Source organism: Schistocerca cancellata, chromosome 7, assembly GCF_023864275.1.
Source record: "Schistocerca cancellata isolate TAMUIC-IGC-003103 chromosome 7, iqSchCanc2.1, whole genome shotgun sequence".
Classification (NCBI taxonomy): Eukaryota; Metazoa; Arthropoda; class Insecta; order Orthoptera; family Acrididae; genus Schistocerca; species Schistocerca cancellata.
In genome coordinates this window covers 411,360,459-411,386,201 of record NC_064632.1, presented here as the reverse complement: position 1 = coordinate 411,386,201, position 25,743 = coordinate 411,360,459, and the positions used below count along the sequence as shown (strand labels likewise).

Below are 25,743 nucleotides of genomic sequence, written 5' to 3'. Positions count from 1 at the left end.
GAGAAACTTGATCATAATGCGTTGCGCAGCTGATGACTATACCCATGGCTCTGACATTGTGAATATAATTAAACGAACGATACGACAACGTTCTCGATGTGGAAAAGAATCGCTGGAAACGGAAGCTACGATGAGCAGAGATCGCGCCGCTCTCCGTTCACAAAAAAGGCGCGTGAAACAAAAATTCCAGTTTATATTTGATTCTCCCTTTTATATCTTTGGTACGCTGTGAACAGTCCCGTCTTCCAATATGACAACAGCCGTATTCACAGAGCTACAAACATTTGTTGCTGGTTTCGCGAGCACTCAGGCATCCCACCACACCTCGACAGGCTCCGTAAATCGTGCTATCTTGATCCCAGAGGTAATGTCTGGCACTGCTACAAGCAGCTAAAGCCACTCATTGGAAAATACATCTCACAGAGCTACGAAATTATGGGGAAGCTTTATCCACTGTTCGAAATAGTTCAAGGCATTTTTCGTGAGTGTAAGAGCGGGCGATTTATCGAGCTAATCGGAGGGCGGCCCTGTGAACATGGCTCTTATCATGTTGGAAGAAGGGAGTGCCCACAGCATACGTATTGTGAAGATATTGAAGAAAGGGAAACACTGGGTCACCAAGTATGTAGAATCCAGGGGAAAAGTGCTCCTATCGGAGCACAAAAAATATAATATGCTCCTCTGTAAAAGACTCTGAAAAGAAGGGTACCAGCTGCCTCATTGAACCTCTCTTAACACAGTTTAAAAATTTTCCGAAAAATTTTGGCATGCGAACACATTCCAGCTGTATCTAACGGGCAACTCAAACCTCGCTCCCACAAGCTCGCGCAACTGTGATTCGCTCATATTCACGAGTGCATCCCCGTAAGTCGCTCATGTCCATCCTCTCCCACTTGCCCAGTCCAACACACTCATTCAGTCAAATTCACAGTCACTCTCTCTTTGTGTCTCGCCAATTGTCACTGTCTTTTGTCTCAAAGCCATATTCGTTCTATTATCACTGTCTCCTCTCGCTGTCATTGCCTCCAACTTGCTATCTTACAGCTATTATCTCATTCATTCCTTTCCACTGCTCCTGTGTCTCCTCACTGTCATATTTCCCTGTTCCTCATCATCATTAGCATAGACACTCTCCCTCATTATCAATGGAACTCATCCATTTCAACGTTTTACTTCTCTTTATTTCTCTCCCACAGTCACTGTTTCTTCACTCTTTGCTAAGGACTGATCTCTGACATTTCATATGTTCCACTGCCACTGTGTCCCTCTCTTTCAAACTGCCGTTGTATCCCTCGCTGTTTCAATGCCGCAGTCACTGTCTATTATCTTCCAGTATTTGTTACTTTTCCGTCTCTTTCCCTCTGCACGTATCCTTTTTTCTCAGAATAATAAAGCGCGTATATGTTCGAATTTCAAAATATTTATGAAAATTTTTAAAGGTGCTCAGGAAGGTAGAATGAAGCAGCTGGTACCCCGCTTTTGAGTCAGATTTTTAAACAGGTGCATATTCTATTGTTTATGCTGGGATAGGAGCATTTTCAGCTGGTTTGCTTCTTTTCCGTACTACAGAAGGCAGTGTCACTCATATGGATAGAACTGTACGAGTCAGTAAAATTTTAGTGAATTTGAAATAACGCCAAACTAATTTTTCTCCGCAGACTGGACTTGACGTGCACAAAAATTTTGCATGTGCTTCAGAGCAACAACAGCATAGGGTTCCCAGAACCTTTCTGATGATAACTGAGACATTGTACAGCATATTTATCCGTGTCTCGTCACTTTGTGAAATACGTTTCCGCCTCACACCGTATTTTACGTGTACAAGTAGGGTAACTTTGAATCGCTTTATCTCGGAAACATAAAAATATAAAAAAAAATCTTCAAGGGTTTTCTTCAGTTGAAACTTCCGGGCTGAGAGGCCGTGGTCGCTGTATAAAATTTCCATCTGACGTTTCGTCTCTATCTGCGGGAGACATCTTCTGAGGTCGTCCGGCTACTGCCACTGAGGCTCCAGGTACTCTCGCTTTTATAGAGGGCACCACCATTCGTCACGTGATGCCGACGGTATGCTTATCTTTGGAAGGCGTCATCATTCTCAATTAAGGGTAATCGATTGTCATTCTGCTGGCGTAACGTCGACATCCATATTTTGTCCAACTTTAAAACTTCTTCTTTTCTATTAAAATTGTTATGGTGTGTAAGGAAGATTAAGGAATATTTAAGAACTGCAAAAGACGCCCGACATCCCCTAGCAACACCTGGGGTATACAAAATTCCATGCAGTTGTGGACAAGTATATATTGGAACAACAAAAAGAAGTGTAAAGACCCGCTTAGCCGAACATAAAAGAAACTGTCGCTTAGGACACATCGAAATATCGGCCGTAGCTGAGCATGTTTTTTGATATGGGAATCACGAAATTAAATTTAATGAGACAAGCGTTTTAGCAGGAACATCCCATTATCATGCGCGCATGTGTAGAGAAGCAATAGAAATTCGCAAACACCATAACAATTTTAATAGAAAAGAGGAAGAGTTAAAAGTTGGACAAAATATGGATGTCGACGTTGCGCCAGCAGAATGACAATCGATTACTCTTAATCGAGAATGATGACGCCTTCCAAAGATAAGCATACCGTCGGCATCACGTGACGAATGGTGTTGCCCTCTATGCGCTCTATAAATGCGAGAGTACCTGGAGCCTCAGTGGCAGTAGCCGATCGACCTCAGAAGATGTCTCCCGCAGATAGAGACGAAACGTCAGGTGGAAATTCTATACATCGACCACGGCCTCTCAGCCCGGAAGTTTCAACTGAATACAACACCGGCCGTGAAAGCCTACATTGTATAATTTTCTAGGTTGTTCGATATCGGGATTTTAGAAATATATCTCAAAAATTTCAGCAATTTGCTGTGCATATCAGTCTTGGTATCGGCTGCTCGGTTTGGTGCCCAAAAACCATGCTTCTCGGGTTTTCTCAAGAACCGAAAATGAACTAAATGGTGCTTACATAAGCCCCTGCTGTGAGCAACGGTCTTTGGCGAGTTAACAGACTCTGAATGTCCATGGCATGCATTTCCATTCTCACAGTTTGCTCGGAATCTGACTGAGATGGACCAGCATTTACTGACAGCAGCAACTGCTGTCGGTTTTGAAACTGAGTTTCGTTTACAAGGCGTGAATCTCGTCTCCAGTCAGTGTCTGCTAGGATCGTTTTACAACCACTACTCTTACACTGTCTTACGCAATTTCTTGTAGACACATTGAACAGACCGGGTTGATACATCAACAAGCCATGCAACTGCTTCCACAGTGTAGTCACAGGCACGTGAAAACTCCTTCTTTGCTATTGTGTTTCATCACGCGTCGACCCATCCCTCTGTGCTGATTCGTTACGAACGACTAGTACATATACATCACCTCACGGACTTGACATAGCGATGGAGGGTCCCATGGCTGCCTAATACCAGTTTACGACATGTACAGCGCTACAAAGCGACCTTTTAAGTGGATGAGAAATATTTTCTCCGCCGAGCTTATGTTCCCTGTGTGTGTGTGTGTGTGTGCGTGTGTGTGTGTGTGTGTGTGTGTGTGTGTGTGTGGGCGCGCGTGTATGTACGTGCGTGTGCGTGCGTGCGTGCGTGCGTGCGTGTTTATCCGTGTCGTGTCCTGTGTCCGTGTGCTCGTGCGCTTGGCTGCCTTAACCTTGCCGGTGCTCGTGTGTCCAGTCTGGCGAGCGCAACATCTATGACAGAGGGTGCTTGCGCGCGGGGGAGGAGTGGGTGGAGGCTAACCTGGTGCCCGTGGCGGGCGCGGCCGTAGGGGTGGCGGTGCTGCAGGTAACAATAACCGGCGCCTCCCGCACTGCATGCCTGTCCACTGTACGTTCTGCATCCTGCATCTTGCGTGCACGTCTCTTTGTTTCATGGCGTGGACACTGCGCTTGCTCTCTGTGCGAGACTAAGGCTGACACATGTATGTCGCTGCAAATATCTCTTGTTTTTCACCCAACGGCAGAGTACGGGAATGTAATACTGACGCTTTCAGGTATGCCACGAAAACATTATCAAATGTAGCATGTCAAAGGTGAGTAAAAGAAACATACACTAATGGCCATTACAATTGCTACACCACGAAGAAGACGCGAAATTTAACCCACAGGAAGAAGATGCTGTGATATACGAATGATTAGCTTCTCAGAGCATTCACACGAGGTTGGCGCCGGTGGCGACACCTACAACGTGCTGACATGAGGAAAATTTCCAACCGATTTCTCTTACACAAACAGCAGTTGACAGGCGTTGCCTGGTGAAACGTTCTTGTGATGCGTCGTGTAAGGAGGAGAAATGCGTACCATCACGTTTCCGACTTTGATAAAGGTCGGATTGTAGCCTATAGCGATTTCGGTTTATCGTATCGCGACATTGCTGCTCGCGTTGGTCGAGGTCCAATGACTGTTTGCAGAATATGGAATCAGTGGGTTCAGGAGGGTAATACTGAACGCCGTGCTGGATCCCAGCGGCCTCGTATCATTAGCAGTCGAGATGACAGGTATCTTGTCCGCATGCCTGTAACGGATCGTGCAGCCACGTATTGATCCCTGAGTCAACAGATGAAGACGTTTGCAAGACAACAACCATCTGCACGAACAGTTCGACGACGTTTGCAGCAGCATGGACTATCAGCTCAGAGACCATGGCTGCGGTTATCCTTGACGCTGCAACACAGACAGGAGCGCCTGCGATGGTGTAGTTAACGACGAACCTGGGTGCACGAATGGATGAACGTCATTTTTTCGGATGAATCCAGGTTCTGTTTACAGCATCATGATGGTCGCATCCGTGTTTGGCGACATCGCGATGAACGCATATTGGAAGCGTCTCTTCGTCATCGCCATACTGGCATATCACCCGGCGTGATGGTGTGGGGTGCCATTGGTTACACATCTCGGTCTTGTTCGCATTGACGGCACTTTGAATAGTGGACGTTACATTTCAGATGTGTTACGACCCGTGGCTCTACCCTTCATTCGATCCCTGCGAAACCCTGCATTTCAGGAGGATAATGCACGACCGCTTTTTGCAGGTCCTGTACGGGCCTTTCTGGATACAGAAAATGTTCGACTGCTGCCCTGGCCAGCACATTCTCCAGATCTCCCACCAATTGAAAACATCTGGTCAATGGTGACCGAGCATCTGGCTCATCACAATACGCCAGTCACTACTGTTGATGAACTGTAGTATCGTGTTGAAGCTGCATGGGTAGCTGTACCTGTACACGCCATCCAAGCTGTGTTTGACTCAATGCCCAGGCGTATGAAGGCCGTTATTACGGCCAGAGGTGGTTGTTTTGGGTACTGATTTCTCAGGATCTGTGCACCCAAATTGCGTGAAAATGTAATCACATGTCAGTTCTAGTATAATATATTTGCCCAATGAATACCCGTTTATCATCTGCATTTTTTCTTGGTGTAGCAATTTTAATGGCCAGTAGTGTAGTTTATGATGAATTTTAATGGTCTTGATCGCAGTATTGTAATAAAAGTTAGATGATAAGTGGTTTCGGTTGACCAGCAACCATTCTCAGGTCGTTCTTGCTCTGTAATAGGTAACTAAGTAGAGCGCTAATCACTACAACATCTTTACTAAGCGTAACTTGTTAGTATCCAGAGGCTGGCTAAAGCAAAACTGTTAGTGTATTAAACCAGTAGGAGAATGTGTACGTTAACAGTCGTGCTTTGAACAGCCTTTGGATATTGAGAATAACGCTCATTAACGATGTGTTGGTTAGCATTGTACTTAGTTACCAATTACAGGCCGGCCGCTGTGGCCGAGTAGTTATAGGCGCTTCAATCCGCAACCGCGCTGCTGCTACGGTCGCAGGTTCGAATCCTGCCTAGGGCATGGATGTGTATGATGTCCTTAGGTTAGTTAGGTTTAAGTGGTTCTAAGTCTAGGGGACTGATGACCTCAGATGTTAAGTCCCATAGTTCTTAGAGCCATTCGAACCAAATACAGTGTAAGAACGACCTGACTGTGTTTGCTAGTCAACCGAAACCAGTTATCATCTAGTTATTACATTATATTGCAAGCAACACGATTAAAATTTACAATAAACTTTACAGATCGCTGTGTCTTCATCACCGGGCGGTGTTAGATCGAACAAAAATTACACTGTACCCATAGGACAAAATACTATATTGAACAATTCTGTGTGGCAGCTAGCAGAGTCAGTAGACTGTATTAATGAGAACACACGTGCTGACTGCTCTGCAGTTTTGAGGAAACCATTTGGTAAAAAAGATCTCACACATCTTATAGCCTCATTCATCATCTTCATGATGAACAGCTTGTCATTTCGTTAATGACGATGACATTTCGAAATTAAGTGACTCATTGCACACAATTCGAATACTGTGCAATGAAAAATATGAGTCTCTATGACTTTACGTTTGGTGTATGTTAGGGTATACAGTGCTGTATACGAAATGTAGGTAATAGACTGAATTTTCTTTTAAACTTGGGAGGAGATCTACATCTTTCGTTAAAACTTGAGAAAATGTATTGTGCGGAGTGCACAAACTTTTGTGCGCACAAATGATACGGCGAGAGTAAAATAATCATAACATATCTCATATTTTACAAATACTTCGGGATGTTAATAGGAATTTTGGCTAATGGTAGCGCACGAAGAGAAGACTATTTTACCATATGGTTAATATGAGAGACTTCCTCATTTACTATGATATAAAATCGTCTAGAAATATTTTAATGAAATTATGTAATTTCTTTAAGGCCGTCGATAGTTTGTGAAACGAGAATTGCTGTGGGCATTGCAACAAAATAAGTGAAGAAATTACGTATATTTTTATACCATGTATGATCTTTTTCACAAGCTATTGACCTGCTTTGCCCTCAGTTGCTTGTTTAATAATACACTGTTTCAGGATTCTGTCGCGGTTTCAAATGAATTCGAATCATAGTGAGATGATTTTTTTGTAAACTCCACTTTATTATCGCACAGGAAGCAAATTTTAACGTCGCAACAAGGAAGTGTAGGTTTTCTCAGAACTCTTGAGAACGGATTTCACTGGAGACTGATCAGTTGGTTGAGCGACGGTGGCACACGTTTCCTCTGCTGCTCTCTTAGGCTCACTATGCGGCCTGTCTTTGACATTGCATGAAACACAAGCATGTTTCTTCGAATCAAGCCTTGCCAAAACGATCTACAAATGCACTCATATACATGGAAAAATATAAAACAACACTACAAATCACAATTTATTTACTGGAGATAAACGGCTTCGGTTATAATAACCATCATCAGACCAAGTTTCTGAAAAACATAATACAAAAATTGTTTATAAGACCGATTGCCATAGTAAGCAACAGTGAATCTTAAACATTTGTCATCGCTGGTAACATACATATAAATAAAATAAACTCAATCCAGACCACGCCATGCACGGAACTGCTGTGAACGCCATAAAGTGTCCGCCACCAACTGCAGAGTAGGTAGCGAGGACTTGGAAGTTATAAAAACGTGGCTCCCCCCATTTTTTCCTTTATCAATCTTCTCTCTGGTTTAATGTGGCACAGCACGAATTCATTTCCTGCGTTAACCTCTTCATTTTAGCGTAACACTTGCACACAATGTCCTAAATTATTTCTTCGATGTATGACTATCTTTGTCTTCCTCCAAAGTTTCTATCCTCTGCAGATTCCTCAAGTACCATGGAAGTTACTCTTTGAAGTCGTGATAAATGTTATATCATCCTATCTGTTATTCATGTCAATGTCTTCATAGGATCTGTCCACACCGATTCTGTAGAGAACCCCCTAATTCCTTATGTTATTGGTCCACCTAATTTTCAACATTCTTCTACAGCACCGCACCTCACACTTGGATTCTCTTCTCTGTCGATTTTTCCACAGTCCACGATTCACTTCTATACAATGCTGTTCTCCAAACATACGTTCTCGGAAATTTCTTCCTCAAATTAAGGTAAATGGTTGATAGTAGCAAACATGTTTTCACCAGAAATGATCTCTTTGCCAGGGCTAGTCTGCTTTCGATGTCGTTCTTGCTTGTACCATCATGTGTTATTCTGCTTCCAAGGTAGCAGAATTCCTTCACTTCGTTTACGTAGTGGCCCTTAATTTTGATGTTAAGTTTATCGTGAAAGACCTGTATTTTCAATGGTCGTGACCTAATGCATAATGGCTGATACGTTTTAACTGGTACGGAAGTTGTTACTGCTTAGTAATACTATTTCTCAGAATAGAAGTTATGCAGTAATCAAGGTAGTGAAAGTTTTCACCAAGTGAAATTCCTATATTCTCGTTTAACATAACTGAAAAGAGTCACCACCATTGTCTTACACATCTGTTAACGTGTAATCTCGACACAGCAGGTCAGTACATTGGAATATTGTCACATGGTGTTATAATAATTTGCACACGTCATCCACACGGCAATCCATTGCACGCCGCTGTAGACGCGTACGCGTAATATCGGCACTCCGTATTTATAATCAGCTTTTGGTAAAGACGCTTTGTCACCATGCGGTATAATTTTTGAACGCCATTAGAACAACCGCTTACACACTGACTGAAATGTATCTGACCTCAGTATCACTCTCTGGGCGCATTCGGCACTTGACCATCGATTCTTGGCCTGTCCTCGACCTGTGCGAGTAAAATATGGTTCTCTCTGAAGAAGGGACCATGCATTCCATACAATCTCTAATCTCTTTTCAGGTACACCTTATTATCTTCGTCTTTCTTCGGTTTTCTGTCAGTCCATAATATATGCTTACGCGACTGTTGTTTGCATTCATTAAGTCCAACAAACATGTTCCTCACTTTCCCCGAGGATAACAATGACATTAGCGAATCTTGTGACTGATGTCCTTTGACCCTGAATTTTGATCCTACTCCAGAATCTTCCTTTTATTTCCGTCTTTGCTTCTTCGATTTATAGGGCTTCATTCCTGTCATATAATTTATCTAATCCGACCACTTCGTTGTTGGTCTTTCATTCTTGATTTTCCCTCTTTTTCCTGATCTGTACACAAAACGATTAAAACCTAAAAGATAGTTGTTGTTGTGGTCTTCAGTCCTGAGACTGGTTTGATTCCATGCTTCTCTATCCTGTGCAAGCTTCTTCATCTCCCAGTACCTACTGCAGCGTACATGCTTCGGAATCTGCTTAGTGTATTCCTCTCTTCGTCTTCCTCTACGATTTTTACCTCCACGCTGCCCTCAAATACTAAATTGGTGATCCCTTGATGCCTCAGAATATGCCCTACCAACCGATCCATTCTTCTAGTCAAGTTGTGCCACAAACTCCTCCCCAATTCTATTCAATACCTCCTCATTAGTTATGTGATCTACCCATCTAATCTCCAGCATTCTTCTGTAGCACCACATTTCGAAAGCTTCTATTCTCTTCCTGTCTAAACTATTTATCGTCCATGTTTCACTTCCATACGTGGCTACACTCCATACAAATACTTTCAGAAACGACTTACTGACATTTAAATCAATACTCGATGTTAACAAATTTCTCTTCTTCAGAAACGCTTTCCTTGTCATTGCCAGTCTACATTTTATATCCTCTCTACTTCGACCATCATCAGTTATTTTGCTCTTTTACTACTTTAAGTGTCTTATTTCCTAATCTAATTCCCTCAGCATCACCTGACTTAATTCGACTACATTCCATTATCCTCGTTTTGCTTTTGTTGATGTTCATCTTATACCCTCCTTTCAAGACACAGTCCATTCCGTTCAACTGCTCTTACAAGTCCTTTGCTGTCTCTGACAGAATTACAATGTCATCGGCGAACCTCAAAGTTTTTATTTCTTCTCCATGGATTTTAATGCCTACTCCGAACTTTTCTTTTGTTTCCTTTACTGCTTGCTCAATTTAAAGATTGAATAGCATCGAGGAGAGGCTACAACCCTGTCTCACTCCCTTCTCAACCACTGCTTCCCTTTCATGTCCCTCGACTCTTATAACGGACATCTGCTTTCTGTACAAATTGTAACTAGCCTTTCGCTCCCTGTATTTTACCGCTGCCACCTTCAGAATTTGAAAGAGAGTATTCCAGTCAATAAAAAAAAAGATATTATATACAACATTATATTTTGGTATACTGTACATGCTAGTTGAAGGTTTTAGTTGCCTTGTATAAAGCTCAGTCTGAGAACGATGGATGAAGCGTCGCTTTCATAATTGCTACCCGTGCTGATCAGTCATCAGTTGGTGACGGAAACCCTCTGACAGTACACAGCAGCTCCAGGCAACGAAGCACTGGGTCTTGTGCAACTTTTTTTCTTAAGATTGTTTTCTGTTTAAGATTCGGTGTTTCGAATAGTACAGCATCCACTTCTATGGCCAATTTTTATATGTTTTCCCAGAATCTTGATCTGATGATGGTTAATCTCTTTTAGCAGATACACCAAATTTCGGCATTATTCAGAAAATTCTAAGTGATTTTCAGAATTAGAAAAAGAGCTGTTCTCGTCATGTTGCCTTAGACTCGCACGTGTAACGCGTATGTGTCCTGTTGCTGCACCCGAATGTTGGTATGCTGCATGTTACCTGCATGTTGAGCTAGGTCCTGGCGGCGGGGCGGCCTACTAACTGACTCAGGTAAAGCTGTCCGCGGCTGCAGAGTGTGTACGAGTGTGTGACTTTGCAGCAATACGACGTGGCCAAGATCATCAACGAGAAGGGCTGCATCCAGGCCGGCGAGGAGTGGATCGAGCGCAACCTGCTCGTCGTCGCCATAGTCGCAGTGGCCACCGCCTTCCTGCAGGTCTGTTACCTTTCGCTAGCGCTCTCTCTACGTAGTACGCCACGCTGCTAAAGAGGTAAGCGTGGAGGCGATCTTGCGACAGCATCACTTCTGCGTCGTCCAGAAATCTTATCTTTTGTACCATATTGCTGTTGTCGCACGAGTATTAATGGATTCTTTCGCCGCTGCCTGGGATATATACTCTGCAGATGACTGCGATGTGCATGGCAGAGGGTACTTAGTATGGTACCACAGGCTATGGTTTCTTCCCGTTTCAGTAGCGTATGGAATGCGGGAAGAATGTCTGCACAGATCTCTCAGAATTTACTAGTCTTCGTGGTGTTATGGTAAGTGACATGTAGGGGATGAAGAATCTCTCTACGTCGGGGTCTCCAAACTTTTTAGTCTGCGGGCCACATTGACTCCTCCACGAAGTCATAAGGGCCAAGATCTACCTAGTGGGATTAAAGCATCCTAGCACTCCATGATCACCGTAATGTAAGGCTAAAGGAAAGATGAAATCGCAAAAAATCTAAGGTTGTGGGAATAGCTAGCACTGAAACGGACTACGATTTTTATGCTGGCTTAGCTGCTGTAAAGTTCTGACTCGTTTTTTTGAACTCCGAACAGTAATCGAAATTTTTTTGAACGAAGGAATCGCCCTCTGGCTGATTTACGGAACGGTGAGTGGTTACGGAAGCTAACATTTTGTACAGGCTTATTAACTAAACATATGAACGACCTTAATTTAAAATATCAAGGTGAAAACTAGCTTCTGCCTGATTTATACACGCATGTTAAGTCCTTTCGACAAAAGATGCTTTGTTTCAATCTCAGTTGAACAAACTATGCTTCACGCATTTTAATACATGCCAAACATTCAGTCAGAAAACTGAGATTCCGTTTCCTGTAACTTTCGCAATTTAAAGCTTTGGGCGCCTTAAAAAATTAATTTTGTATCACGTTTTTCAGATATCGATGCAAATTCAAACGATATCAAGATATTTCAAAATCCCTTTGACGTCAGTATAGAAGCGTTGCCCGCAGAACTTCAGTTTGAAATTATTGATTTGCGATGTAGCGACTTTTTTAAAGAAAAACATTCGAAGTCAACATTACTGGAATTTTATGTGTCTTCCATCCACACAGTTTCCAAATTTACATAAATTTGCCAGTGGCTTTTTTTCCGCTTTTGGCACTACTTATTTGTGTGATAAAACTTTCTCCAAAATGAAACACGCAAAAAGTATTTACAGATTAAAATTAAGTGATGAGCATTTGAAGTCGCTGATGATTATCTCTACCAGTAAACTTGATCCACAACTGGAGGTAATTATGAAAGGAAAGTTACAGCTACATAAAAGTCATTAATTATCACTAAGATGTTAAATTTCTTTACGTGAATACTCTAACACTGTGAGTTTTCAAGATATAAATTAATTAGTTATTTTTATACATCAGTTACAACTAAAATATCCAATATCATTATGTACATCAGGTATTGTATTTGCTTTAAATTGCCTTTAAATAAAAATATTTTATACGATTTACTTGCTATGCGTATTTTGCAACGTAATCAAAAGAAAGTGTAACCTCACTTAAGAAGCACCTTCCATAATGATTAATTACTAAGGCTAGTCGCCGAAGTGGTGTCCATTTGAAAGACTTGCACCAGACTCGTGAGTAGAATAAAATGCAAAGAATGTTTTTACTTAAAATGTTTTCGCCAAACTAGCCTGTTAACCGTCCTTTTTTTTCACTATCGCACGGAGAATGGTCTGTCTGTTTATTGTGAATAGCCACAAGTTTAACCATGACCTTCCGCTTTGTAATGATAGAGCTTCGACAATGTCGCGGTGTATTGGTCGCGATAGGCCTCGAAACTCATTTGTTGGCAGTATAGGTACCACCTCAAATATTTGGCAGCCCGGATACCGGGGAAGTACGGCCAGGTAACGCGGGCCGGTTTGCCGGCTCTCGCGGGCCGGTTTCGGCCCGCGGGCCGTAGTTTGGAGACCCCTGCTCTAGGTAGTTCACTATACATTGTTTATCGAAACTTTGTAAGTAGCCTTTCGTAGCGCAACAGTTTCAAATTTGACCAAGTAAAGCACCTATTTTAAACCTTGTACGTAGGCTAACTTTCCGTCTAGCTCATTACCTACATCCCTGCCCTTCAAGCGCAGTCCATTACTCAATTGAGCTACCAAATCACGGCTCAGGGGCAGTCTCAGAGCTGTAGGGGGACGATGTATTCTCTGTGTCTGCCCCTCATATAAGCTCTTCAGCACTTGCGGGCAGCCGGCGCCCTGCAGCCTGATCCGGCCCGCGATTGAAAGGAGCAAAAACATCAAAACTAGAATTTGTACCTGGAATGTTAGAACTCTGCTACAAGCAGGAAAACTAGAAAACCTCAAAAGAGATATGGAAAAGAATCATATGGACCTCATTGGAGTTGCTGAGGTAAGATGGAATGGACGTTGAGAATTACAGTCAGATGGATATGTATTGTACTATTCAGGAGGAGAAATAAAAGGAATGAATGGAGTAGGAATGATTATGACAAAGGAATTGGCTAAATGTGTGGAATGCGTGGACTGTGCAAATGACCGAGTTATTGGTATAAGGCTGAAAGGCGCACAAAAAGATTTACTGATTGTTCAGGTGTATATACCAATTTCAGAACATGATGACCAAATTTTAGAGGAAACATACAATGTATTAGAGAGAATAATAGACGAAAATAAAAAATGCTGCAAAATAGTAATGGGAGACTGGAATGCCATTGTAAGAAAAGGGAGAGAGGGAAACATAGTAGGCAGCCATGGTCTTGGAAAGAGAAATGATAGAGGTGAATGGTTAATTGACTTCTGCAGGGAAAGGCAGCTGATAGCGGCAAACATATGGTTCAAGAACCACTAGAGGAGGCTCTGCACTTGGAAATCACCAGGAGATAAATACAGAAACCAAATCGATTTCATAGTGGTAAAAGAAAGATAAAGGAATGGAATCAAGAAGATGCACACATTACCAGGTGCAGATATTGATAGCGATCACAACTTACTTATGGCAGAAATAGAAGTAAGAATGAAAAAAACTGAAGAAGGCGACCATGGTGAAGAAGTGGGATCTAGATAAGATAAGATCCAACAAAGAACAAATTACAGAAATGCTGTCACGTGAGTTTCTAAAGACATTACGGGAGAAAGAACCACCTGATAATGTCAACGAGTACTGGAATATGCTGAAAGAAGGAATCATTAAAACAGGACAGCAAAATATAGGATATGTAAAAGGGAAAAGGTAAGAAAAGAACTATGGGTCACACAAGAAACTATTTCCAAGATGAAGGATGGAAGAAAATTTAAAAACAAGAACACTGAAGATGCAAGAAAGATATACCGAAAGTTAAATAACGAACTGCGAAGAGAAACAGAGCAGGCTAGGAAAAAATGGCTGATACAGGAATGTGATGCAATTGAAGAACTGGACAAGAAGGGAAGATACGACTTACTATACAACAGTGTAAAGACTATGACATGGGAACAAAACAGAGCAGCAAGTGCTACTATGGAAATTTTGAGTAAAGACGAAGAGGTAGTGTACAAAGATCGTGACGATGTCCTCCAGAGATGGAAAGAATATCTAAAAGAGCTATATGACACAAATCGCAAACCAGAAACTCTGGAACTTGAATAACACAACAGTGTAAGTGATGACGAGAAAGGACCAACCATTATAATGGAAGAAGTAAAGTCTGCCTTAGCTGCAATGAGAAATGGCAAAGCGGTAGGTACAGATACGATATCGGGATAAATATTAAAATGCTTGAACCAAGATGGAATAAGAGAAATATTGAGGTTATGTAATAAAGTACATGACAGTGGTGAATGGCCTGAGGACTTCCTGACAACAGTTATGATTCTATTACCGAAAAAACAAGGAACCCAAAAATGCAGTGAGCACAGGACAATCAGCCTCATTTCACATGCAGCCAAAGTGATGTTAAGAATAATTAATAAAAGACTTTAAAAATAATGGAGGAGAATCTTGGCTAGGAGCAGTTTGGCTTTAGATGGAATACGGGCACCAGAGATGCAATAGGGCTCCTACGAATCTAGGGAGAAAGGGTTACGGAAAAAGTAAGAGACTTATATATGTGCCTCATCGATCCAGAAATGGCATTTGACAGTGTGGTTTGGGACAAGCTGTCGACTGTAATGAGGGAAAAAGATAGTGGACTGGAAAACCAGATGACTTGTAAACTCATTATATCTTAATCAAAAAGCTTCAGTTAAAGTGAGAGGAGAAAGTACAAACTGGATCGGACTAGGAAAAGGAGTAAGACAAGGATGCTATCACCTACTCTTTTCAACCTCTACTTGGAAAATATGATTGACCAATGCCATTAGATGACAAAGGAGTATAAATTGGAGGAAGGAGAGGAGGGTGTTTGTGATTTGCTGATGACATGGTCCTTCTAGCTGCAGGGCAAAAAGAATTGCAGGATTTGGTGGACACCATTGAAGCTAACGGAAAAAAATTATGGAATAAAAATTAGAAAACAAAAGTATTTGCACTAGGAGGAAATAAAGAAATAAAAATTATGCTGAATGGAGAAATACTAGAACAAGTGCAAAATTTTAAGTATCTTGGAAGCAGGATAGACACCGACTGGAAGCGCACCGCAGAAATTAAAACGAAGATAGCAATGGCAAAAGAGGCATTTTATAAGAAAAGGAGAATGTTCTGCAATTGTCTGGACAGAGAACTCAGGAAGAGACTCATGAAATGTCTTGTATGGAGTGTTCTACTGTATGGCGCCGAAACGTGGACTTTGAGGAAGGAAGACAGAGAAAGGCTGGAGGCTTTTGAGATGCGGACATGGCGGAGGATGGAAAGAATAAGTTGGATGGGCAGAGTAAAAAATGAAGAGGTACTGAGAATGAAAAAAAAAAAGAAATTGGATTGGGCATATATTAAGAAAGAATGACGGACTGATAAAAACAGTTTTAGAATGTTATGTAGAAGAGAAAAGGAAACGAGGAAGGAAGAGATTTCAGATACTGGATGACGTGATGGATGGTACAATTACAGCAGCCTTAAGAAGGAAGCAATGGATCGCAGAAAATGGAGAGGCAAAGGACCTGCTAATATAGCAGAAAACTGATGATGACGCACTGTCTCATGGGGTGAGGTTATGTGACAACACCGTTGATGATGATCCGTCGGCCGGATGGGGGTGTCAAGTTTGGCGGCCCCCGTGGTGCTATTCGAGTGACGGTACTGAATTTCAACTTCTCCTTCTCTCATTATTATCATCATGCAACACGAGCAAAACATTACACTATATTTGAATCCACTTCATTCGCCTTTACTCTGCAAATAGATATACAAAGTGTGTGTCGCTTATCTACATGAAAAGGGTCAACGTGCGCCTACAAAGAACACCCTTTCCGACTGGCACCTGAGCCACCTCGTGGAATAACCAGCCAACAATGCCATACTGCTTCTGCATTTATGGCCTTCAGTCCGAAGACTGGCTTGATGCAGCTCTCCATGCTACTCTATCATGTGCAGTCCTTTTCACTTCTGCGTAATTCAGCAGCCGACATCCATTTGAACCTCCTTACTGTAGTCAAACATTGGTCTCCCTCTACAGTTATTTCCCCACGCACTTTCTTCCATTACCAAACTTACGAATCCTTGATAACGCAGGACATCACGTATCAAGCGATCTCTCCTTTCAGTCAGGTTCTGCCATACATTTCTTCTGTCCTCACTCCGATTCAGTACATCCTCATTAGTGTCATTAGTTATCCGCCCTACCCATTTAAACTACCATGAAAGCTTTTCTTGTTATTATCAGTCTCCATTTTGTAACTTATCCAGTTCGGTCATAGTAAGTGTATTTTGTTATCCTAATAGCAAAATTCATCAATCGCTTGTAGTGTCTTATTTAATAATCTAATTACCTCAATATCTCCTTTGTGTCTTTTCAAGACAATGCCCGTTTTGTTCAATTGGTCTTCCAAGTCCTTTGCAGTCTCTGACATCATTGCAATGTGATTTGTAGATCACAAAGCTGTTTTTTCTTGTGAACTTTAATCAACTCTCCAAATTTCACCATACTTTCCTTTAGTGCTTGGTCCATGTACAAACTTAACAACACTGGGGATAGGCTACAACTGTCTCAACTACGTCCTTGCTTTTATGTAGTTTGACTATTGTAAACACAGTGTGGTTCCTGTTCAAGTTGTAGATATATTTCACTTCCTGTGTTATATCTCCATTACCTTCAGAATATCGAAGACTGTGACCCAGTCAACATTGTCAACATGCTTTATTTCGAGCTACAAATGCTTTAAACGAAGGTTTATCTGCCTCCACTCTGCTTGCTAAGATAATGTTGCAGATTCAATATTGCCTTGTGTGTTCCTACATTTCTGTGGAAACCAAACTGATCTCCCCCTAGGTCGGCTTCCATCAGTTTTTTCCATTCTTCTGTAAATAATTTTTGTCAGTATTTTGCAACCATGACTTATTAAACACATCGTTCTGTAAAATTGATACCTGCCAGCGCCTGCCTACTTTGAAACTGAAATTATTGCATTCTTATCGAAGTCTGAAGGTATTTTAGCTGTCATACATATTTTTCTTAAGAGGTAGGATTGTTCTGTGATGGTATGTTCTCGTAAGGATCACAACAATTCTGAAGGAATGTCTACTCCACTGTTTTGTTTCGACCTAGGCCTTGCAGTACTCTGTCAGATTCTTCTCGAACTGCCATATCTTCCATCTCATCTACATCTCTTCCCTTGCCAGAATACCGTCATAGAGCTTTTTCATTTGTATAGCATTTCTGTATAAACATTTCACGTCTCAAGCTACCTTCCTTTACGTAGTGCTGGCTTCCCATCTACGCTCCTAATATTCACACAAGTGCTTCTCTCTTCTCCAAACGTCTCATTAACTTTCCTGTAGTCTGCGCCTTTGTTTACTACGAATACTATACATGTTTCTACAGTTTTGGATTTGTTCGACAGCCATTCCTGCTTTGCCAGTTTGCTCTTTATCTGAGCCACATTTTAGACGTATCTATTATCAGTTGCCTGTTCCACTTGCTGCATTTTTATGTTATCTCTTTCTATCAGTTAAATTCAGTGTCTCGTGTATTAGCCATGGATTTCTACTGAGCCTTGTCTGTTTTCCTAGTTGTACCTTTGCTGTCTTGATTATACCAATTCTCAAACCTGTCCATTCGTCTTCTGCTGTGTTCCTGTTCTCTCTTTCATTCAGTTGCTGTCTACTTCTCAGTTTCAACTTCTCGATAACCTTTCGTTCTTTCAGCTTATTGGTTGCCATCCCCTTAATTTCCTAGCTTTCTGCATTTTTCAGGTTCACAGTTAATAAACGATACATTATGATAAGAGATGACGTCTGCTTCAGGAAATGGTTTGCAGTTTAAAATCTGTTTCAGAGTCTCTTTCGTACTACTGTGTAATCCCTATGTGTCTCTAGTTTCTCCTACGTACGCGGCATCTTTCATGGTTCTTGAATTGTGTTAGCAACGATTACATTGCGCTGTAGCTTTTCCTTTCATTACTTTGCTACAGTGAATGTTATCCTACTTTTTTCTTTTCTTCTAGCCTGTCATAATTAAATTTTCGTCTTTCTTAACTACTTGAATATTTTCTTTTACCTCATCGTACATTTTTTCAATCTCTTCATCATCTGCAGAGGTATCAGGCGTATAGATTTTTGCTGCCGTGATGGGTAATGGTTTTGTTTCTGTCTTGGCTACAATAATGCGTTCACGATGATGTTCTTATTGGCTCATCGTCATTCCTATTTCCTTATTCAATATTAGACTAACTAATGCATTATCCCTATATGATTTTGTGATGATAACCTTGTAGTGGCGTGAACAGAAGTCCTAGCCTTCCTGCTACTGCACTTCACGAATTCCCACTGCATTTAACTTCAATCGATCCCTTTCTCTATTTAAATTCTTTAAGCTAATACCTGGCGACAATATGATTGAGAGTAATTCCAGATCAGAAATTTTTCCTCCAACATTTGTTAGTCAAGAGGATGCATACATAGTAAACCATTCAGTAGTGTTGTATGTCTCAGAAAATGTAACAGCTGCAGTTTCTCGTAGTTTTCAGTCATTCACATAACTACACTACTGGCCATTAAAATTGCTACACCAAGAAGAAATGCAGATGATAAACGGGTATTCATTGGACGAATATATAATACTAGAACTGACATGTGATTACATTTTCACGCAATTTGGGTGCTTAGATCCTGAGAAATCAGTACCCAGAACAACCACCTCTGGCGGTAATAACGGCCTTGATACGCCTGGGCATTGAGTCAAACAGAGCTTGGATGGCGTGTACAGGTACAGTTGCCCATGCAGCTACAACATGATACCACACTTCATCAAGAGTAGTGACTGGCGTATTGCGACGAGCCAGTTGCTCGGCCACCATTGACCAGACGTTTTCAATTGGTGAGAGATCTGGAGAATGTGCTGGCCAGGGCAGCAGTCGAACATTTTCTGTATCCAGAAAGGCCCGTACAGGACCTGCAACATGCGGTCGTGCATTATCCTGCTGAAACGTAGGGTTTCGCAGCGATCGAATGAAGGGTAGAGCCACGGGTCGTAACACATCTGAAATGTAGTGTCCACTGTTCAAAGTGCCGTCAATGCGAACGAGAGGTGATCGAGACGTGTAACCAATGGCACACCATACCATCACGCCAGGTGATATGTCAGTATGGCGATGAGGAATACACGCTTCCAATGTGCGTTCACCGCGATGTCGCCAAACACGGATGCGACCATCATGATTCATCCGAAAAAATGACGTTTAGCCATTCGTACACGCAGGTTCGTCGTTGAGTACGCCATCGCAGGCGCTCCTGTCTGTGATGCAGCGTCAAGGGTAACGGCAGCCATGGTCTCCGAGCTGATAGTCCATGTTGCTGCAAACGTTGTCGAACTGTTCGTGCAGATGGTTGTTGTCTTGCAAACGTCCCCATATGTTGAATCAGGGATCGAGACGTGGCTCTACGATCCGTTACAGCCATGCGGATGAGGTGCCTGTCATCTTGACTGCTAGTGATACGAAGTCGTTGGGATCGAGCACGGCGTTCCGTATTACCCTCCTGAACCCACTGATTCCATATGCTGATAACAGTCATTGGATCTCGACCAACGCGAGCAGCAATGTCGCGATACGATAAATCGCAATCGCCATAGGCTACAATCCGACCTTTATCAAAGTCGGAAACGTGTTGGTTCGCATTTCTCCTCCTTACGCGAGGCATCACAACAACGTTTCACCAGGCAACGCCGGTCAACTGCTGTTTGGGTATGAGAAATGGGTTGAAAACTTTCCTCATTTCAGCACATTGTAGGTGTCGCCACCGGCGCCAACCTTGTGTGAATGCTCTGAAAAGCTAATCATTTGCATATCACACCATCTTCTTCCGTTGGTTAAATTTCGCGTCTGTAGCATATCATCTTCGTGGTGTAGCAATTTTAATGGCCAGTAATGTAACATAGCAAGATGTCAGCGATTAATGTTACATGAACAGAGCAGCCGATCATCCAGGCTTTTACCCCTGCAACTACTGACGAGGCTGGTGTTGTCTGTACTCAGGAATTTGTGACTTTCTGACCTCTCCACAATGAGTTACACTGATCAGCCACAACATTGTGACCACCTACTTAATAGTCGGTATGTCCGCCTTTAGCACGGATAACAGCAGCAGTGCATCAAGGCATGGAAGAAATCAAGCCTTGGCAGGCCACTGGGTGGCGTTAGTGCCTCATCTGCACGCACAAGTCACCTAGTTCCTGCCGGCGTTGTGGTCGAGCGGTTCTAGGCACTTCAGTTTGGAACCGCGCGACCGTGACGGTCGCAGGTTCGAATCCTGCCTCGGGCATGGATGTATGTGATGTCCTCAGGTTAGTTAGGTCTAAGTAGTTCCAAGTTCTGGGGGACTGATGACATCAGATGTTAAGTCCCATAGTGCTCAGAGCCATTTGAACCATTTGAATCTAATTCCTGTAAATACTGGGATGGGGGCGACGAGCTCTGATGCCACGTTCAATCACATCTCAGATGTGTTCGATCAGGTTCAGATATTGCGGGTTGAAAGGCCAGCAAATCAATTGGAACTCGCCACTGTATTCCTGGAACAACTCCAGCATACTCCTGCCTTGTGACATGGTGCATTATCTTGATTGGATAACATGACCTTCATGAAGGGATGTGCGTGGTCTGCAATCATTGTACGATACAGCTTGACTGCCATGGTGCCTTGGACGAGCTGCACTGGACCAATGGATATCTACGTGAATGTTCTCCAGAGCATAATTCAGTCACTGCCAGCTTGTCTCCGTCCTGCAGTTCAGGCGTCAAGGAGCTGTTCCCATGGAAAACGACGGATTGGCGCCCTCCCATCGGCATGAAGAAGGTATAGGGATTCATCAGACCATGAAATGCTCTGCCACTGTCCCAACGTCCAGTGCCGATAGTCATATGTCCATTCCAGTCATAGTTACGATGTTGTGGTGTCAATTTTGGCGCAGATATAGGTCGTCGGCTGCGGAGGACCATTGTTGGGAGTGTTAGGTGCACCATATGTTCAGACACAGCAGTGAAGTTTGATGTTAGCCGGCCGCGGTGGTCTAGCGGTTCTGGCGCTGCAGTCCGGAACCGCGGGACTGCTACGGTCGCAGGTTCGAATCCTGCCTCGGGCATGGGTGTGTGTGATGTCCTTAGGTTAGTTAGGTTTAAGTAGTTCTAAGTTCTAGGGGACTTATGACCTAAGATGTTGAGTCCCATAGTGCTCAGAGCCATTTGAACCATTTTTGAAGTTTGATGTTAGTTCCGCCACTGTTCGCCGCCTGTCGTGTGTTTTACCAGTCTGCCCAGCCAGCAACGCCTGACCACTGTAATGAGAGATAGCCACCCCACGACGTCTGGACCTGGTTTCACCTTGGCTTTGCCATGTGTTGAAGACACCACAGCACTTCTAGAAAACCCGACAAGTCGTACCGTTTTTGAGAGGCTTGTGCTGAGCCACCATTACGATCTGCCCTCAGTCCTACTCAGAGAGATTGTGCACCTTCCTCATTCTACATATGGACAGCATGCTCACTGATACTACATGCACTGTGCATGTGTCTAACAATGCTCGCCAGGTAGATGCTGCCATCGCCCGGATAGCTTTATATCGATAGTAGGTCGGTGCTCGTAATGTTATGGCTGATCATTATATGTATTCTAAATGCCAAAATCACTCTTCTCCACTCCTGTGTGTCAGTGATATGCCCTTCAATTCTCACAAACTCTCTCAACAGTTTCGCATTTTCCTGCTCTGTAGATACTCTGCCCAGTTACATTAATAAGACCACCTGTCAGAATCCTTTGGCAGTGCAGACCACAACAAGATATGCAGGACAAGAGCCATTATGTTTCTGGAAGCTTCTGATACGGATGTGGAGCCATGTCGACTCCAGGACTGTGGTCTGTATACATCTCCACAGTTGTCATTCGCCCCTGTCATCTATGGCTGTGGAGCACCACAGTTGATTCGGCGTCTGTTTTGAAGAGCGCCGTTTTGCCAGGCACTGTATAGTTTAACCATGGCGACACACACACAAACACACCCACCCACCCACCCACCCACCCACCCACCCACCCACCCACCCACCCACACACACACACACACACACACACACACACACACACACACACACACACACATTTGCAAACTTAGCTGCTTCTAAAATGCTTCCACCCTTGGCCCAAAAGGCAGTGGTAATGCTCATGTGGACGTTAGATGTATCACTACTTGTGCATTACGACAATGTCCACATCCTCCAACATGCTTTATATAACTTTCAGTGCTAGTGCTGCCATCTGCCGTCTGTGTGACTACTGCATGTTGACGTCGAATGTAGGAAGTGGTCACATTAATGTGACCGTGTATTACATGAAGTAATCAAAATGAATGCAGAGAGGAGCTATCTGTATGCAGTATGTACAACTGTTTGTGTTTGATCATTGTGGTAACGTTCAGAAACAGACAATCACATTATCCCCTTTGTTGTTAGTGACGTATGTTAAAGGCCATCTAAGAAGACCACAAAACCCTGTGGAGTGTTGCCATTCTGCAGTGCTGGGCAGGCAGATGGCTCTGGCTCTCACGTGCTGACCATCTGCAGAATACCTGTCAGGTTTGCTTCTACCGATGGCCAAAAACTGGCATTTATAAAAAAGAGTAAGAAGAGAGGTCATGACGTGATTCTGAACGCCCTGAATCGTCTCACGAAGTCCACAGTAGAAGGGGAGGTCTCCAGCAGGAGCTTGCGTGGGAGAGGGACTGTGTTTAGTTGCTGATGTAATGCTGAGTGGTCAAGATACACAGCCCAGGCAGTGGAAGAACAGTTCACAACACAGACCGTGACCATCAACCAGCATCCACTCTTCTGTTATCACAGGTATGTCGCTGAGATATACAGTTGGGCCTATGGATTCTACAATAAAGAAAGCAGCGTTATATCATCCACGAAACAGGACCCATAGGCTCCTCTACATCTTTTTAAACAAAAAAACAGGAAACTATAACAATTCAGAGAGGAAGAGGATCTCAATTTGCCTCTTTAAGGAGGACCCGACATGCTGTCATTTGCGATAAAAATTGCTTGGATAGGATGGTGAACCACAATCTGTGTGGGCCATTGAATCGGGACTGCTCCTCAGTCAATTACGTTGTGGGTTTCGATGATATCATTCCATCATTGATAACCTTACTAGAAGAAAGCTTTCTCACACAAACAACATCTTGTGTTACTTTACTTTTTGATACCATTTTAGGCATAATATGTTCTGATAGCTACACCAGTGTTACTGTCATTCCAGTCAGAGCGTGAGAATGATATTTTACAAGGAAACTTTGGTTACCATTTTTGCCATTGCTAACTATAAGATCCACATTAAAAAAAGATTCAGTAGAGTGCTCCTCCTTTGTGAGTCCATCTGTTTTGATAATGAACAGTCCAGTTGTACTGACCAGTGAGACCTTCTCATCTGAGTATGATAAACGCTATCCACAAAGAGGTTTTGGCACTGGTACATGCAGAACAACCACAGTATCTGTCATCCATATGGAGTCTGGAGAAGAGCTGCTATTAGTCATACAGTGACAATCCTCACGGTGAGTCAGTCTGTTGACTTCTTTTATGATCTACAGTCGTTGATATTCCACTTGATTCAATGCCCACTTATGGAAATGGCATTTTCAAATCACCACTGAGAGATAGAGCCACTTGGACTTTGTGCTGAAGTTGGTGGTCATCAGATTTCAGTTCTCTCCCGGAGGTGAAGTCAGCTGTTTAACCTTAACGAAAAGGCACATAATTATTTTCGATTTAGATAAGTACAAGAGGGAGTCTAGAATGGATTTCATTGAAAAATAACATTTCTTAGCGCATTGTGACAGCTCTGTAATTATTTGTCAATTTGCACTGACAGTTCTAAGCAAGAGGATAACCTCAGCTTCTGAATGGTATGCTCCAGTCATATTGTGAAGCGCCCCTTACCAAAGCTTAAACTCTATGAGCTTACCAGAAATGAATGCAGTCCGTTCACGACATTCTCCTTAATGTACGCTTTTTTGCGAAGAAGGTGATATTTCCCTGAGTAACAGGTCATTTAAAACTTAGGAAAGAAGCAGACAGATATTGCAGTGGAAGAGGTCAACACTATATCTATGTAGAACACTGTTCACTTCCTCTGTATTCATTGACCTTGAAGTTGATGCAAAGGAGGAGTGACTTCAAAAGAAAATGGTAGCTGGAAGCATCTATGTTTCACCAAGGGTATTGCCTTAACGTCCTATCAGCAATATGATCATTGGAGCCAAAGCAGAAGTTCTGTTGTTGGCACAAGAACAAGAAAAGATATCACCTGCGTCTTTTCAATCCATGATGGCGTTTGTCTTACTTGATGGAGCAAAGCCACGGAAAATCTTCATCTACTTGCCAGGAAGGGTATTCACACCTTCTGCCGCCCCCCCCTCTCCACTTGAATATGAGCCAAGGGTATTACCCATTGGGCAGTCTCTCTGAGAGAGATTGTCTGTGGTCCACTACTATTCCCTCTCTGACATAAGCAGCATCACCTGTTTGGCCATTCTTTAAATGACTTATTACCATATGCAGAAAACTTCAAGAACAACTTGTTCCTGTATATTATTATAGTCTTGTGTAACATCTTGAGTAGGAAATTAAAAATTATCATATACTTCTTAGACAATTTTATCTTAGAAAATAAAATATCCTTCTAAACATTAGCATTATAGTTACACAGTTTGAAATATGTAGGAGAAATTGGATGAAATATGAGATAAAACTGTCTCTGCCAGAGCTGTCACAACAACATAAGTATTGCATACTGATTATAGTGATTGTGAATTGTTTTTGACTTACTGAATAGAGGACAGCTGTCACTGGTGCAACTTACACTTTACCTAATAGACAGTATAGATCATGTAATTGCAGGGTGTGAGCAGTTTTGACAGCTATAAACGATCTTCACACATCAGTTCTTGGCAACTTTTGCAATACACTGACTTGCACACACTGACTTTTGTTACTCATCTGATTGTATGTAAAAAGGAGAGCTCAAGATGGAGACTAAAACATCAAAAAATGAAGGAAACCGAGATGTTTTGACATTCGTTGAATTGTTCATTACTGGAGTGAGGCCATATCAGAAGCGTTTTGTAAAGACGAAGACTACAGTGGTTTGAAATACAAGGTAGTAATGTCTGTCAATAGACCGAATGAAGAGAATGATAGAGAATTAAAATGAAGCAGTATCTCTGTCATTACCTTTTATATACATTTTTT

At 42.5% G+C, this 25,743-nt stretch overlaps 1 protein-coding gene across 1 annotated transcript in view; it reads left to right on the top strand.

Annotated features, from left to right (window-relative positions):
- LOC126092802 (tetraspanin-17) overlaps positions 1–25,743 on the top strand; it is a gene marked incomplete at its 5' end in the record, with an annotated part of 110,270 nt that overhangs the window by 79,031 nt on the left and 5,496 nt on the right. The window contains 2 exons of the mRNA XM_049908531.1: positions 3,730–3,840; positions 10,710–10,826. Of these exons, the coding sequence (XP_049764488.1) occupies positions 3,730–3,840; positions 10,710–10,826 (228 nt within the window). The remainder of the gene's footprint in view (positions 1–3,729; positions 3,841–10,709; positions 10,827–25,743) is intronic.